The sequence below is a fragment of the Asparagus officinalis genome, chromosome 7 (assembly GCF_001876935.1).
Source record: "Asparagus officinalis chromosome 7, Aspof.V1, whole genome shotgun sequence".
In the NCBI taxonomy this organism is placed as follows: Eukaryota; Viridiplantae; Streptophyta; class Magnoliopsida; order Asparagales; family Asparagaceae; genus Asparagus; species Asparagus officinalis.
In genome coordinates, this window is record NC_033800.1 from 5,407,654 (window position 1) to 5,426,141 (window position 18,488).

An 18,488-nucleotide genomic window follows, 5' to 3' on the forward strand; every position below is an offset into this window, starting at 1 on the left:
CCTTTTAATTTTTTTTCATCTTTGGCCTTTGCTGCTCTTTGTCTCCTCATTGACCTCCGGCTTCTTTCGCTCAACAAGCCTTCTTCTCATTCTTCTCTGGTGTGTATGATTGTAAGTTTGTCTTGCATGGATTGTGATTTGGGTTTTGGAGTTGTAAACGCTAGATTTGCTTACTTAGTCCTAGTTATTTTGTGGTTAGAAGATCTAATAAATGGATGTACCCCTAGAAATATGTGATTTTGTTGTGGTGATTGTGATTTGGGGTTTTCTCATTGTAATTCATGTGTTCGAACTTGGTTAATGAGAAACAAACATTTTCCCATGGCTCAGTCAAATGTTGGACCTTCATCAGTGGTATCAGAGCTCGTTGATTCAGCCCGTTGATTCTGCGATGGGAGATGGGACGCTTGTTGAGGAAGATGCCTCACTTCATCCACGTTAGTGGGGTTTGTCTAATGACAGGTCTCGTGTGGCCTCACCAGGGCAACCGGTATCCTGTCCTCTCATTTCCCCTACTAACGGAACAATATCATCTCCTCTCGAGACAAGGATCAAATCATAAAGGTCACATCAAGCTGCTTGGAGATAAGATATTGGGTTTCGACAACCAGATTGCAACTTTAGCGGCTGCAATGCAACACATGCACACTAATGCGACTCCATCAGATCCAGGGGCAAGCAGTGGAGCCGAGGGAATTCTTCCAGTTCCCATGCCTCCTCTATCGCCAACTCCTTATGGTACCCCCGATCAGCAGTGCTGAGGTATTACACCCTTCTACTCAGGTGGTTGCTTCTTTGCCTTGTGTGTTCTCCCCTACAATGTCATTGCAATCTGTGATGTCCACTCCTATTGTCCATATGCCATCTGTGAAATCTTGGATGCCTACATCTATGGCACCGATGCAACCTATGGTGCCAACTACTGCTATGTTGATGGGTTTTGGGTTTCAATATCCATTGCAATCCAATCAAGTTCCTCTACACCCCACAGCTTGGCCTCTATCTACTCAACCCCAAAACCTAACCTCTCACATTGATCTTGCTTCACTAGGAGGCGGTCCAATTCCAGGACCCATCCCCTTCAATTTCTCCCACCCAACCTACCCATACATCCCTTACAATATGCCTACCCCCACCATAATTCACACCCCCTAAACAGGCTAAACTTGACCTCCCCGCATTCTCTGGTGAGTTTGGAATTGCTATCCTTAACTAGATATTTCAAATGGAATACTATTTTCTCTTGCACAATACTCTAGACCATGGTCGGGTGCCATTCAGCCTGTTCTATCTTCGTGATGATGCCATAGAGTGGTTTTACTCTTTCTACCAAATACATCATAGGGTTAGGACTTGGGAATAGGGGTGCAAAACGGTTCGGTTATATTCGGACCAATCGCAACCGTATCTGTTAAAAAAGCGGATATGATAGGGAAAAATTAAAACCGACCGGATGATTTAGAATATGATTATGATTATGATTTTTCATCCGGATACGGTTGTCGGGTCAAAATTGCGGATACAGTTTGGATATCATGATGTTTGAAATGTGCTAAATAACTAAGTTGCTAATACTTATATCGGGTCGGGTCTGTAACATATACTCATGTTATCCGCAACCCGACCCGAATTTAATTCAATCTAAAAAGTCCAGACTTCGCCTCCGAGATCCTCCAGCTCCGGCTCCCCATTCAAGCCTCGTCCTCTGCGCTCTGGCCTTCTTTGCTTGACGATTTCAAGAAGTCCGCCTCGTCCTCTTCTTCATCGGCAACCGTCAACGCCGATCTCCTCTTCTTCTCCTCAATTTCGTCTATCACTAAGGTGAACTCAAAACCCTAATTTGTTGATGTCCTAATATTTTGTTTGATAAAAGCCCTAATTTCCAGCCTTTTGTTGACTAAAGTGAAAAACCCTAATTTCTTCTTATCAGTCTTGCCATCTTAGTAAATTTCTGCACTTTTTTGTTGTTTGGATTAGACTTGAGAATTATATAGGTAAAGTGTTTACAAATATTATTGGCTTGCATTGGTGAATTCATATCTTCATAATGTGATATTTGTTGTGACTTTGTAACCAAGGTAATCTTGAGGATGCTCTAAAATAAATATTTTCGCATAATCTAGGCCCCATAATAGCATGCATTTGTTTGTAAAACGTAGCATTGGATCTACTGACATTTTCTATTAATCACCTAGGTGTAACTTGATTTCATGTTGTAAACAACTTGTAGGTTTTCAAGGAAATGAATTCTCAGACCATTAGAATTATGATTAAATGCAAGCTAACACTCAGGTTATATCTAGTGATATAGAATTAGGATTCACAGCTCATTCTAGGTTAGTTTATGCAAGGATGCATACCAACATTAAAGATAAAGAGTGTGTTTGAAGAGTTCATAGTAATTTGTTAAGATTGGTCTACATGAGAATTAGTATTTATGTCTATGAGGTGACAATTTCTTTATGCTTGAATAAACTTATCTTGATTATGTTTAATATGAATGCTTCTTTTAGTTATATTTAGTTTGTGAAATATTATAATCATATGCATTTTTTTGTCATATCCGATTCATATTCATTTTTCAAATATCCGATTAATATCCGTATTTGTTTTTCTAATATCCGAACCGTATCCGTTTCCGTTTAGTGCGGATATGGTCATGTCTTTTTCTTACGGATGAATATCCGTACACGTATTCGTATGCGTTTTTAGAAAGCGAATATGGATATGGTAAGTGTCATATCCGAACCGTATCCGAACCGAATGCACCCCTACTTGGGAATCATTCACAATGGATTAGAGCAAGGTTTGGGCCTCACAATTATCATAACCCCTCGATTGCCTTATTTCGCATCAAACAGACATCCATAATTAAAGAATATCAACGTAGATTCCTCAAGCTCAGTATCTTGGTGCATGGTCTATTAGAGGAACGTCTCATTGGTGCTTATATTGGCCGCTTAAAGGAGGAGTTAATACATTATGTGAGGGTGGTTTGTCCACAAACCTTACAATATGAATTTTGGTTGCCCCTTAATCATGATAGCAATTATATAGCACAACGTCGTCCCACAGGACCAAATTGGTACACTTCTCGTTTACATTCAAGTCCCTCCTACACCGAACCTCCACCCCTCCCTCCACCTACTAGCGTTGCTCCAACAATCAGGACCCAAACGACTTTCAGCCATGGAGATTATAGAGCGACGTCACAAGGGTCTTTGCTTCACTTGCATTGAAAAATATACTTCAAGGCATAAATGTAAGACAAACACTTTTCCTTGCCGAAGGCTCTTGGATTCATGACTCTGATGATGATGAGGCTACTCCTTCACTTGAGGAACCGTCTGAGTCCGATGAGATTCCTACCATCATACATAATGTCATCCAAGGTGTTAATTCCCTTCACTCCATCAGTCTCTCTGACTCTATCCATGACATCCCTGTTCACATATTGATTGATAGTGGAGCGTCATGTAACTATATTGATCCTTAGAATGTGTGTAAAGCAAAACTCCCCACCAATAATTTCTCCAGTTTTACTGTTCAAATTACTGGAGGGGGCTTCCAGTCCGATCAAGGTTGTCAAGACCTTAACCTATATGCCAACTCCTTGATCTTGCCAATTGGCAACTATCATATTGTCTTGAGGACTGAATGGATGACTTCCATAGGGAAACTACACTAGACTTCATTAACAGGGCAATTAAATTTCATATTGAAGGTATGTCGTATACTATTCGTGGCAATACAGCTTCTAAAGCTCTCTTAGTGGACGAACAAAGCATGTCTCATTTTCTCAATAAGTATCATAGAGTTCTCCTCCTTGCTTCTAAAGTTCAGTCCTTTTCTAAAGCTACATTAAAATCGTCAATACACTACTAGGCAAATATTCTTCCGTCTTCTGCACCACTCCTATATTACCACCCTAAAGATCTTATGATCATCATATTCCCTTGATTCTAGGATCTAAACCTGTTTGTACCAGACCTTACCGCTATAGTCATGATCAGAATAATGTTATAGAAACAATGGTCCAGGAAATGCTAACTTCAGGCATCATTAGACCGAGTCGGAGCCTATTTTCATCCCCCATGGTATTAGTGAAGAAGCATGATGGCTCATGGCATTTCTGTGTGATTATCATGCTCTTAATCAGACTCACTATCAAAGATAAATACCCAATTCCATTGATTGATGACCTTTTAGACGAACTTCATGGTTCTTGTTTCTTCTCCAAACTGGGTCTTCGATTAGGTTACCATCAAATTCGAATGGCTCCAGATGATGTCCATAAAACCGCTTTTCGAACTCACTTCGGTCACTATGAGTACTTAGTGATGCCCTTCGGGCTCATTAACGCCCTGTTTACTTTCCAGTCATTGATGAATGACATCTTCCGTCCATATCTTTGGCGATTCGTACTCGTCTTCTTCGATGAAATTCAAATTGATAGCAACTCTTGGGATGCCCATATTTCACCCCTTGACACTGCTCTTCAAATCCTTCAAGCCAATCAACTCTTCACCAAATTATCTAAATGTTGCTTTGCTCAATCTCAAGTTGGCTATCTTGGGCATATTGTCTCAACCGAGAGCATAGCACTTAATCTTTAAATAATTGATGCCATCACTTCATAGCCAACCCCTAAAACTTATGGTTCTTTGGGTCTTGCGGGGTATTACCGCAAGTTTATCCGCAACTTTGGTAAGATAGCAGCGCCTTTAACTGCCCTTACCAAGAAGGGTGTTTTCCGATGGTCCATGACTGCTCAAGAGGCCTTTGATAAACTTAAGAGTGTCATATCATCTTCCCTAATTTTAAGCTTACTTTGACTTCTCTAAAACATTTGTCATCGAATGTGACGCTTCACAAGAGGGAATCAATGCGGTCCTAATGCAAGAGAGTCATCCTATCACACACACACAAAACATTTGTCATCGAATGTGACGCTTCACAAGAGGGAATCAATGCAGTCCTAATGTAAGAGGGTCATCCTATCACACACACACACATATATATCCTTCAAGACCAAAGGCCGGTTTGCATCAGCCTATGATAAGGAAATGATAGCCATTCTTCTCGCTGTCAATAAATGGAGGCAATATCTATATAGTTGGTAATTTATCATTAACACAGACCACAAGCCGCTCAAGCACTTGCTCGATCAACGCCTATCCACCGATGGGCAACACCACTAGCTATCAAAACTACATGATTTTCCTTATATCGTCAACTACAAAAAAGGTCGTGATAACAAAGCGACTGATAACCTTTCTTACCAGTTCGAAGAAACCACTCTTTACTCTCTCTCGTCACAGTCAAAGCCAATTGGTGGGATGTCATCACCTGTATGCAAGCATCTGATCCATTCTTTCTCCAATTGCGCGCACAACTGGATACTCACTCTCCGTTGCCCACAAACATCACCCTCAAAAACAATATTTTCTACTACAAAGAAGTGTTCATTAGCCCTACAACTGACCTACAACAAACCATCAATATTTTCTACTACAAAGAAAGAGTGCTCATTAGCCCTACAACTGACCTACAACAAACCATCATATTTGAGCACCATAACACCTCTTTAGCTAGCCATTCAAGAGTTGAAAAGACTTTACATAGGTTGCGTCATGCTTTTTATTGGTAAGGCATGAAAGGCGATGTGCGTCGTTGTATTCGCGGTTGCAACATCTGCCAAAGAAACAAAAAAGACTTTGTTTCTTCGGTCGGTCTCCTCCAGCCACTCCCGATACCCGAACAAGTTTGGGAAGACGTCTCTATGGATTTTATAGAGGGACTTCCACCCAGTCATGGTAAATCTATTATTCTAGTTGTGGTGTGATCGTGTCTCCAAGTATGCTCATTTTCCCACTCTTTCCCACCCATTCATGGCTTCTAAAGTGTAAGCATCATCACTGATGTAGCTTGCAAACTGTATGGGATGTTCAAATCAATCATTTCAGATAGCGGTACTATACTCACGAGCAACCATTGACAAGGCCTGATGTCCTCTCATGGTGTGAAACTTTCCCTTAGCTCAACTTATCATCCACAAACTGATGGTCAGACTGAGATTGTCAATCAAATACTTGAAACTTACATGCGCTGCTTCTGTAGCTCCAAACCAAAGGACTAGGCCTCTTGGTTGTCATAGGCGGAATATTAGTACAACACCTCTTAGCACTCGTCTACTAAATTTGCCCCTTATGAAATACTATATGGTCGCAAACCGCTACTTTCCTTTCATATACACCTTCCTCTACCCACTTTGTAGCAGGTGCTTCCTATCAGTCTCGAGATATAGTGCTCCAGCAACTCAAAGATAACTTGCGGTTGGCTCAAGAACGCACGAAGCGCTTGGCAGACTTGGAATGATAGAGTTTTCTATCGGAGACACAGTTTATCTAAATCTCTAGCAATATCGTTAGCTCTTTGTTGGGGATCAGTGGTGCACTAAAAAATTATCCCTGCATTTCTATGGCCCCTTCGCGATCCCGACACGTGTTGGTCCGGTAGCTTACCGTTTGGCTCTCCCTACTGATTCCAGAATTCGCCATGTTTTCACGTGTCTCTTCTCAAGAAACATCTCAGCCTATCATTGTCTGCTTCTACTAGACTTTCCCCAGATGATTTAGTCATTGTCCTAGAGCCGATGTCTAACCTCGAGCATCGAATGTTCCCTCGCAACAACAATGCAATGACAGAAGTGCTTGTCAAATAGAAGAATTTAGATGCAGTTGCTGCAACATTGAAAATTTATTGGGACCTCATAAAGCGCTTTCAAGATTTCGACCTTGAGACAAGGTTGAATTCAAAGGGGGGAGTCGTTGATACATTCACAGATGAAATAATGAGAGGGGCTAACCCAAATAGAGATGGGCCTGTTGAGGTTTTGGATTCAAATAGGCTCACTCAGTCCAATTGACCACAAGTGATGCGGGTCGGATTAATTCGAAACAAACCAACCGATCACCTGACCCGTTATCTTACAGCATCAATGGATACCCTAACTATTTAAGCCCTCTTTCAAGAGCTCTTGTATAGGATGAATCACCACTCTCTCCCCCCCCTCTCACCCACTTCTTTTTTTAAAATTTCTTCCGTCATCGGTTCATCTCTGGCCTTCATTGCTCTTCGTCTCCTCCTCGACTTCCGACTTCTTTCGTTCAACAAGCCTTCTTCTCATTCTTCCCCGGTGTGTGTGATTGTAGGTTTCGTCTTGCATGGATTTTGATTTGGGTTTGGGTGGATTGTGATTTGGGTTTTGGAGTTGTAAAGGCTAGAGTTGCTTAGTTAGGCATAGTTGTTTTGTGCTTAGAATGTCTAATAGATAAAGGGTTGTATCCCTAGAAATCTGTGATTTTGTTGTGGTGATTGTGATTTGGGGTTTTCTCATTGTAATTCCAGTGTTCGATCTTGGTTAATGAGAAACAAACATTTTCCCGTGGTTCAGTCAAATCTTGGACCCTCATCATCTTATAACCCTCTACAAGCCTACAGCCACATCTCAAAAGTAAACCAAACCCTTCCACCCAGCCTTCCTCCCTATCATGTTCAACATGTCGCTTTTGCACAAACGAGAATGAAGAATCATAACATTCACAAAAAACCCGCGAAAGCATGATCCCAAGTCTGACATTTAATGGTTAAAATGTCACAACGTACCTGTAAAATACGATCAAGTGCAGCTTGAAACTTCTCCAAAGGCAGATCAACAAGCTGTGGGAAGATAGGCAAAACCTGACGGAATTATTAGATATTAGCAATGCTTAAGTAATAATCTTTTACACAAGTAGAATAAAAGACGCACGTCCTACTTGATTAACTTCTGAACAAATATAATTCATTAAGAGATTAGGGTAAATAAAATGGAGAAAAGACCTCATCTTTCGAAAGTGAAGAAAGCATTGGAATGAGAATGGAGACATCCTGCATGAGATAAGCATAAGCATTTATTAGACTAAAACCAGACAAAGGCTAAATGACACTGAATCATCTATAGATATCATAGAAGAATTCAATTAAATACATAAAACAAAAGGAGTGGATACTCCCAAAAAAGAACAAAATATGAAATAAGCTATATAAAGGGAGACCATTTCTACCTTCAGTTTTGTATCATACAAATGTTTGACAGAAGCAATAAGATCCGCAGAAGGTGTTGATTCTTCAGTCATCAGTTGTAATAGCTTAAAGTGAGAAATAAATAGGAAAGAGAAGAGTCATTTGAAATACATGAAAATATGTAAACTTGCATAAAGAAATAGATTTTAGTAGTAAGATGTACCAGTGTTATGAGATTTTCACTTCCTTCAGGTGGATCAGCAACTATCTGCAGCAGTTCAGGATATGATGGGCCTAAATTTCTTACAAGACCAGGAACATGACGATGGATAGACTGCAAGTTTAACAGTCAGCATAAATAATATCTGAATACCGAATGCTTTACGTTGTCATAAATTGATAACAGAAGCAGCTAATAAGTGAAATGAACAAAAGAATAGTGTTTGATATACATAAAACTCTACAGATCATAGAAACTCTACAGGTTGATAGTAGGGTATGCATTTCCTCTATGCTAATAAATTACGAGTAATTCAACAAGCCTACGCAGAAACATGAACCAACATAGACAAAAGAATGATACCTGTTTGACAACCTTCGACGCCCTTCCATAGACATCAAATACAAGACGAAGTAGACTGGGCTTCTGCTAAAGAACATATATAGTTAGTATAACAGGCCCAAAACAGAAAAGAAAAGCAGAGGCAGACATTAATAGAAGAAATGAAGACCTTTGTGCAAAGAGCAAAGAATAATGAAGTTTGTCGCTGAATACTATGTGGAGATAATTGAATGCCCGGCCCACTTTCAGGTCCAAGCTCAGAATAATGAGAACCATTAATAGAAGTTTCCTGGCGACCTGTCTGAAAAAATGTACATATATTCATGATCAAAATTATTTGTTTAAACAGTAAAGAAAATGGCTCCAGTAGATGATGATGCAGTTAAAATTTTACAGATAAGGGACATCATTGTAAAGAGAACTGGTCTTAACACGAGATAGTAATATAAAATCTTTTGTTAGATAAGCATTCTCATTATCCCCTCCCGTTGTGGATAATATGAAAAATCTAATGTGTACACATGAAATAAAATCATGAAAGATCTATGTTTCCAAGGAGAAGGCCTGCCTAAGCTACATCCAAAGTTTTAGAAAAGATTTCGTAAACCAACACAGTAAACAAAATATCAACTATTATCACACGGTTTTGGTGATCTCAAAAATTTTCGATGTTACAAAATGCATTGATCATTTCCTATTTGATGACACATACAGGTACCACAATGTAATACCACTTTAGACGGCATGGTAGTCTGCATGCTCATTTAGTGTTGCACAAGGGATGTACCAATAAAAAACTTTGTTTACAGGAAGAATAATATCACTTCTACTTGTGTTCAATAAACTCATTTCAACTTCCAGAACCGTAAGACCCATCATTCTGGACACTTCTAACTCTTAATAGAAGCACGATGGACACAAATAGACAGCTGATGGTGATTAAATTTATTTCTTGGACGTAACACATCCAGTATTACTCCTATCTGTGTTCTGTAAACTCATTTCAACTTTCAGAACTTAAAAACCCATATGATTAGATAGAACCGGTGGAATACTCACTTCTACCTGTCGATAGAAGAATGATGGACACAAATAGATAGCTCTTGCTGATTTTATTCATTTATTGGATGTAACATATCTGCTGCCAATGAACTATAACTTATCATGTGAATTAGTAGTTAAGTTCCAACCCAGTGCTCAAAGACACAAAGTTCCAAATAGGAGGAAAAAGAGGAGGGGCGGGGGGGGGCGGGCGAGATATAGGGCCTTCAGATAAAAAATAATACTTTAGTAAACAGGAAATTATCATATTACTTCTGTCATTTGTTCACTGGATGCCAGATCTTTGGTCTCCGCTTCAGTAACTTGCTGATCAACAACCGAAAACAACATGTCCTTCGCAAACTTCTCAATACTTTCTGCTGCATAGGGTAGAAGAAAGAGCTTGTTTGCCACCTGAATAGAATGTTTGAGAGAGAGAGAGAGAGAGAGATTATGAACAAAGGGGGGAAAATATATGGAGAAATAAGCAGTAAAGCAAAAAAAGAAAAAGGAAAAAAAATAATCTGTTTGGTACAAGGCTTGCCAGTATTCACACTTTAATGTAAAAATAGTTCAAAGGAACATTGTACATGTAATAGAGGGAACAATAAATAGTAATAAGAGCAATGCGTTAAAGTGTGGGTAAGTGATTTCATACCAATCTGATAGCTTTGGTTCTAACTTCATCATGAGAGTGAACTGAGCACTGCAAGGTGAAAAATCCACAGGATTTTGTAAAAGACGATCGCTTAAATTTAGAAAAGTAAGGGAAAACAACATATATTCATTTCTTTTCTACACCAGTAGAAGTCATAACAGTTTTTGTATACGAATCTATTAATCAAAATTGAGTTTTCAAAGACAGTTTAGTAGGTATGGCTCATCTACAAATCTCTTCTTATAAATTTTGTCAATATGACATGTACCTTAAACTAATCCTGACCGAAAAAACCTAAATCTATTTATCAAATCAATGCATGTCAACCAAAATCCGAAGCAATGTTGATTTAAAGCCTAGACCAATGTTGATATTTACATAATTTATCTAATAAACCATAATATCTTTCTTAATGAAGAAGATTAACTTTTTATGAAGAGTTCAAACTAATAATAAATGACAGAACAAATATCTAGAATGCACCTGAATAAAGGTCATGAGTGTGCTTGCTCCCACACAAGTTCCACCAGCAAATTGCTTATGAGATGAGTACAAAGTTGCTCAAATTATCGTGGTATTAAACTCATGAGTCATACAATGAAACTTTGGGAGAGGGTAATTGAACAAAGACTAAGAAAAGAGACAAGTGTATCTGAAAATCAATTCGGTTTTATGCCCGGAAGGTTAACTATGGAGCCCATACATATTTTGAAAAGGCTGATGGAGAAATATAAGGAGAAAAGAAAGAATTTACACATGATTTTCATACACCTAAAAAAAAGCTTATGATAGAGTAACTAGGGAGGTTATGTGCTGAGTTTTAGAAAAGAAACACGTATCTAGTTTATATATTAATGTGATTAAAGATATGTATGATAGAGTAACAACTAAAGTAAGAACTAATTAAGGAGAAACTAAGTTATTTTTTATAACCATAGGTTTACATCAAGGGTCAGCCTTACGCTATTATCTTTTTGCTTTAGTTATGGACCAACTTACTAGACATATTCAGGATGAAGTGTGGTGTATGTTACCTACTAGACATATTTAGGATGAACTGTCATGGTGTATGTTATTTGCTGATGATATAGTATTAGTTGACGAGACTAGAACAAGTATAATTTCTAAAGTAGAAAAGTGGAGGCAAGTTCTTGAAACTAAATGTTTTAAAATTAGTAGAACAAAAAACAAAATATATAGAATGTATTTTTAGTAAAACTAAAAGAAGAAAATAGCCTATAGTACATATTAATGGGCAAGAGATAGCTAAAAGTAATCAATTTCGTTACATAAGATCAATCATTTCGCATGATGATGAGATTAAGGATGATTTTGTCAATCAAATCAAATCGAGATGGTTAAAATGGAGGAGTGCTTCAAGAGTCTTGTGTGATCATAGAATACTTATAAGACATAAAGAAAAATTTTATAGGGCAATTATAAGACTAACGATGCTTAATGGTTTGAAATGTTGGGCAATTAAAAAACAAGGTGTAAAAAAATGAGTGTAGCAAAAATGAGAATGTTGAGATGGTCTAGCAGGTATACACTAAAAAATAAGGTATGCATCTGTAGTAAATTAGAAGTTGCTCCTATTGAGGATAAAATGAGAGAGAATCGATTAATGTGGCATGATCATGTACAACGTAGACCTTTTAGTGTACTGATTAGCAAGATTTTAAATATCAGATATCGGGGACTTATCAGACGGTCAGAATCCATATCAGATAGTGGATACCGGACACATATCGGGGATAAGATTTATTGGAGTGTCATTACCGAATGATGATATACATAATATAATATTCTAAAATGTAATCTGATCATACTTAATGAAATATAAACATACCAAAATATAAAGGATTTTCTATAGAGTGCCCATAGGCACTCTATAAAAGAGGAGAGAGATAGAGAGAAATGAATTGCCCATAGAATTTAGTGCAAATCAGGAGGGCCCATGGGCAACTCACTTCTCTCTATCTCTCTTCTCTCTTATAGAGTGCCCATGGGCACTCTATAGAAAAAACCAAATATAAATAGCTATGTTTAGGATTACTAACAAATGGTAGAAACTCGGGTCGGGTTGGATTTAAAGTGCATTGAATAGATGTCTGTTGCCTGAAATCAAAACTAAAACCAAATGCCGATAATTCTGATTTTTGGTCGACAATATCGACTGATAACTCACTTTGTTACCGCATTATCGGTGATAAACATTCAAAAACGATAACCAACCTAGAATTGAACTTATCATAGCAGAAGGCCCCCAAAACCGATAAATCGCCGATAATATTATTGGTTTATCGGCCGATAATTAAAACATTGTCGATTAGAAAAATTGATGATATTATAGCTAATGGAGCAAAGAGATCTAGAGGTAGACCTAAAAGAACTTGGTTGAAAACAATCAAGAAAGGTATGATTATGCTTAGCTTAATAGAGGAGATGACTCATAATAAAACGGAATAAAAGAATAGGATTCATGTAGCTAACCCTAAACATTTAGGATAGAGGCTTTAGTTGTTATTGACTTGTCTGATACATGCCTATATTCAGTACCATATACCAATACATTTATACCGTCTAAACCCAAATAAAAAAGAGCATGACAGATGGTCCCTTTGTCTAGCCATACAAGAGACCGTTAAGTTTCTCTTCCATTCACAGATAAAAAGCGGGAATTCCAAGATAGACAGCTAATTATTGCACATTAAAATGTTTGAGTGACTTTACCTTTTTAGAGTTTGCAACATTATATGATTTGATAATAGCAAATACACAATCTAGAAAAAGGGATACACACTTAATAACCTTTAAAAGTGGATTTAATAGTAGTCAAATAGACTTTTTTCTTACTAGAAAGGTGGATAGGTTAGCATGAGTTTAACTACGCAACATAGATTGATGATATTAGACATGTCTATCAACAAGTGGAGTAGAAAAACTAACAATAACAAGATACTAAGAACTAAACTGTGGAACTTAAAAGAAAAGATTTTAATGCATTTTTAAAAATAAGATAATGAAGGAAGAAATATGAAATATGAATAATGTGACTAATATTATATGGAGTAGCAAGTCTTCTTGTATTAAGAAGGTGGCTAAAAATATACTAGAAGGATCTAAATGTTATAGATTATATGGTAAGGAGAGTTGGTGGTGGAATGAGGGTGTGCAAAAGGCGGTTAGAGAGAAGAAAATATTATATAAAGAATGGCTAAAGTGTAGGAGCAAGGAAAACTAAAAGAAATATAAGCGAGCAAGGAAGGACGCAAAAAGAGCGGTGAATGAGACTAAATACAAGGCTTATGAGAATTTCTATAAGAAGTTAGAATATAAGGAGGGAAAGAAAGATACATATAAAGATATACACATATACACACACATATATATATAAGCTTCCTGAGATTAGAGAAAGGAAGAGTAGGGATTTAGGTAATATTAGGTATACTAAAAGCGAATATCAAAGAGTTCTAGTAACCGACGGAAAAATAAAAAAGAGGTGGAGGAGTTATTTTCATAAATTATTTAATGATAACCAAATAAGTGAGCAACATAGAGAATTTGATCATATAATGAATGATATGAACTATAGATATTGTCGAAAAATTAAGACTAGTGAGGTTAAAGATGCTCTAAAGAAAATAAAAAGTAAAAGAACCGTAGGACAGGACAATATACCTATTAAAGTTTAGAAATATCTTGGAGATATAAGCTTAGGATAGTTAACTAAATTATTTAATAAGATTATCGGGACAAAAAGGATGTCCAATGAGTGGAGGATTAGTACTTTGATACTGATATACAAGAATAAAGGAGATATACAAAGTTGTTCAAATTATCATGGTATAAAACTCATGAGTCATACTATAAAACTTTAGGAGAGGGTAATTGAGAAAAGACTAAGAAAGGAGACAAGTATATCTGAAAATTAATTTGGTTTTATGCACGGGAGATCAACTATAGAATCTATACTTATTTTGAGACAGTTGATAGAGAGATATATAGAGAAAAAAGGATAGTTTTTATAGATATAGAAAAAGCTTATGATAGAGTGCCTAGAGAAGTAATATAGTGAGTTTTACAAAAAAAACATGTATCTAGTATATATTGATGTGATTAAAGATATGTATAATAGAGTAACAACTAGAATAAGAACTAATGAAGGAGAGACTAAACTGTTTCCTATTACCAAAGATTTACATCAAGGGTCGACCTTAAGTCATTTATCTTTTTTCATTAGCTATTAACCAACTTACTAGGCACATTCAGGATGAAATCTCATGTTGTATGTTATTTGCGGATAAAAAAGTGTTAGTTGACGAAATTAGAAGATGTATAATTTTTAAAGTAGAAAGGTAGAGACAAGCTCTTGAATCTAAAGGTTTTAGAATTTGTAAAACAAAAACAGAATATATAGTGTATTTTTAGCAAAACTAAGAAAAGAAGAGAGCCTACAGTACATATTGATATTCAAAAAATATCTAAAAGAAATCATTTTTCCTATTAAGGATCAATCATTCGGCATGATGGAGAGATTGGGGATGATGTTGTCCATCGAATCAAATCGGGATGGTGGAAATAGAGGAATGCTTTGGGAATATTATATGATCGTAGCATATCAATGAAACTAAAGAGAAAATTCTCTAGGTTAGTTACAAGACCAACAATGCTTTATAAGTCAGTGTCGGGCAATTAAAAAACATACGCAAAAATGAGTACAACAGAAATGAGAATGTTACCATGGTCTAGTAAGTATATACTAAAAGATAGGATAAGAAATGAATACATCCGTAGTAAATTAGATGTTGCTTTGACTGAGGATAAAATGAGAGAGAATTAACTCAGATGGTTTGGTCATGTACAACGAAGACCTCTTAGTGCACCGGTTAGAAAAAATGATAGTATTATAGTTTATGGGGCTAGAAGATCTAGAGGTAGAACTAAAAGAACTTTGTTAGAAGTAATTAATAAGAATATGATTATGATTAACTTAATGGAGGAGATGACCCATAATAAAATGGAATGGAAATATGATTCATATAGCCGACCCCAAATATTTGGGATAAATGCTTTGATGTTGTTGTATGTATGTGTGTGTGTGTATGGTACAAACTACAAACAATACCTTCAAAGCGATATCTAAGCAAATCTGCCGATAAAGTGGCCTTCCCAAAATTAAGCCCCATAGGGCACCAAGTCCCTGAGTAATACGGTCACCATCAGAAGTATCTATTGTATGGTTCTCATAACCATGCAACTGACATAGATCCTCTAACAATATAAATGCAGATTTGGTCAAGGAGGGGGCTTCCCCTAGAAGTCTGCTAAATGACTTATCTGAGGCTGGCAACGAATCCAGTAAGGTCTTTGCCTGCCAAAAGAACATTCCACAGATTTCATAATACGGAAAAAAGAGTAAAGGAAAGAAAAGAAGTAACAACACACTAAACCATTAGATAACTGCAGAACTTACAATAGCTAGTAGAAACTTCTCATAATTATGAGTTTCCAAGGAAGAATGGTCTTCTAGTTCAGATACAGTGACAGCATGCAAATGATAGAGAACATGCATTGCAAGGTCATGCCCCTGAAAAAGCAACAAAAATTAAAAGACGTTAATGTTTAACTAGGATGGTAGTCATGTTCGGATGCACATTAAGGGGATATATTTACATTCTGGCTCTTGGGCTTTTATCATGCCTCAGATAGGATTTCCTTATGAAAAAAATTATTAATGTTGACTTCAAAGTCACTTCATCTCCAAGGTGCGACCTTAATTTGTTAGTTTGTGTTGCAGAAGAATTGCATAGAAAGTCCAAGCAGACTCATAGCAAATGTGTTAGGGATGCTACAAGTCACATGGTTTCAATTTATATACCTCAAACCTGAAAAACTTATTCACTACAGATAGAAAATGTAACAACTAATCTATAATACAAATTTGTTTATTGTATGTAAACTTATTCACTACAGATAGAAAATGTAACAACTAATCTATAATACAAATTTGTTTATTGTATGATAAATTTCATCAGTTTTTTTCACTTTATTCTAATTTGGATCATATCACATACTTACATTTGAAGGATTTTGAAGTTAATACCCCTCGAGCTAAAATAAAAACTATACAAATAGAAAATCCAGTCCAAATTGTTGATCAACTTCAGGAAGAGTGCTCATAAACAAGTAAAAAGAACTTGAAACTTAGTTTTTCCTATGAATTAAGTAGAAGAAAATGGATTGTTGAAAATAGCATGCTGCTTCATTCTATTACTTGGGGCATACAGATTCTTGATCCAAATATTTTATCACGAGCTTGACAATTGAACCCTTTTTATACTCTTCTCCGTGAGACTACAAATATTTTGAACTGTTAAACCAAACAATGTGCTATTTCTGACAGCCTATATCTTGTCCTTCAGAAGAAAGCATATACGGATATACTATGCAAGAGAACGTACTGAAAAGAGACAGCTTCATGCACGCAATGTAACATACCTTATTATGATGATAATCCAAAATAATATGCTTTTGAAAGAATGTCACAAGGTCTTTGTCAGCGTCAATCTGAAACAGAAAAGAAAGAAAATGAACATCAAGTGAAAGAAGAATTATATAAAAAATAAAACAGGGAGCTATGAATTTCTTCTCAAAGAACATATTGAAATGTTTACGCAACAAAACTTGTGGGAATATTCAACTTGCAGTTACATATTACACAACAGCACTAAGGAATAGCCATAGGACACAGATATATTTAAGGAAAATTTCTGTCAAGTCCCAATACTGTTGGTATTCCTTTCTGTGATTTAGGCCAAGAAAGAGAAGAGCAAGAATAATTAAAGGCAATTTATCTAAATTATCCTGATAAAATACAACTTGACTACTAATGGCTGTTTCTTAATGAATACAGTTTGATGAACATGGTGAAAATTGATAAATCAATCATTCAAGAGGCAAGACCACCAAAACAGTAAACTAAATCACGCATTCACTGAGGTGAGAACACTGAAATAACCACCAGAATGAGACTAAGACCCAACATAAAACTACGGGGCATCTTCAATACCTGAGCAACAAGACGGGCAAGAATTGAAAGGTGTGGCTGATCACAGCCAGAAGCTTGAATCGACTTGTAGTCTTCAGCCAGCCTTGTAATTGCCAATTTGCTAAGTTTCATTTTCTGTTCATCTGACAGCTCGATATAATCCGGCACTGCAGGAAAATCATGACTACCATCTCCAGAGCTCAACCTCGCAGAAGTACACGATGAATACTCATTGGACTCCAGTGTGTTGCCATCAACACTTTCATCTTCAACCGTCTCTATGGATGTAATTAACTCCTGATCAGCAGAATATACTGGGGAGAGTGGCAAATCAGTAGGCATTTGACCTTCCAAAGAGGGATCTCTTTCCGCAGAACCATAGGTGATATCCAAATTTTCTTCAGTTATCTGTTGTTCGGTCGCTTGACCAGTCAAACACTCAGGGGCTTCAAGTTCATTTTTAGACATCAAGGACACTGGTGCATCATCTACCACTGGCGCCTCCAAAGGAGTAGGCTTACTCAAAGAAACAATCAGCCCCTGCATGCCATCTATTCCCTTTGAGTTCATTGGAATAGTGCCACTACCAGCAGGCACTTCTGCCCTACGCGGATCAAGACGGCGAGGATCCTAGAACTAAAGTAATTTAGTATAACGGCAGCTATTATTCAATATATACATCTAAAACAAGTGACAGATATAAATAACAAAAATAATGGAAGTACAATTCAGTTACTTGTTTAATCCATCTTACCCTTCTTGGGTCTCGCTTAATGTCATTAACAATATTAGGGACTGAAGGTATATCAGATGGAGGACTGATGATTCCATTAGACCCCACTACTGCTGGTGCAAATACAGATGGTAAAGCTGAAGACTGACCAGAAGCTGCAGAAGAGACAGTAGGCCAACCTTGTGAAGAAACACTGGGTAAAGATGTCTCAGAATTTAGCGGCATGCTTATGTTCCCCTCAGGTAAAGCAGAAAAATCTTTTGGTAAATTTTTCATGGTCTCTATAACCATGTCGGCCAGAAGATCTGGATGAATTTGTGAGAGAAGAAGCTCAAGGGACTGAGCACCTTTCTCTCCTTCTGCAAGTAAAGCACCA

The 18,488-nt window shown here is 37.0% G+C and overlaps 1 protein-coding gene across 1 annotated transcript in view; it reads right to left on the reverse strand.

Moving 5' to 3' along the window:
- Nucleotides 1-18,488, reverse strand: part of LOC109846606 — a 38,057-nt gene that overhangs the window by 5,626 nt on the left and 13,943 nt on the right. Inside the window, exons 10-22 of the mRNA XM_020415853.1 lie at nt 18,134-18,487; nt 17,401-18,009; nt 16,830-16,898; nt 15,805-15,918; nt 15,457-15,702; nt 10,329-10,376; nt 9,944-10,084; nt 8,799-8,930; nt 8,651-8,713; nt 8,291-8,401; nt 8,109-8,192; nt 7,885-7,932; nt 7,669-7,743 (exon numbers count right to left, since the gene is read on the reverse strand). Coding sequence (XP_020271442.1) covers nt 7,669-7,743; nt 7,885-7,932; nt 8,109-8,192; nt 8,291-8,401; nt 8,651-8,713; nt 8,799-8,930; nt 9,944-10,084; nt 10,329-10,376; nt 15,457-15,702; nt 15,805-15,918; nt 16,830-16,898; nt 17,401-18,009; nt 18,134-18,487 — 2,094 coding nt within the window. The remainder of the gene's footprint in view (nt 1-7,668; nt 7,744-7,884; nt 7,933-8,108; nt 8,193-8,290; nt 8,402-8,650; nt 8,714-8,798; nt 8,931-9,943; nt 10,085-10,328; nt 10,377-15,456; nt 15,703-15,804; nt 15,919-16,829; nt 16,899-17,400; nt 18,010-18,133; nt 18,488) is intronic.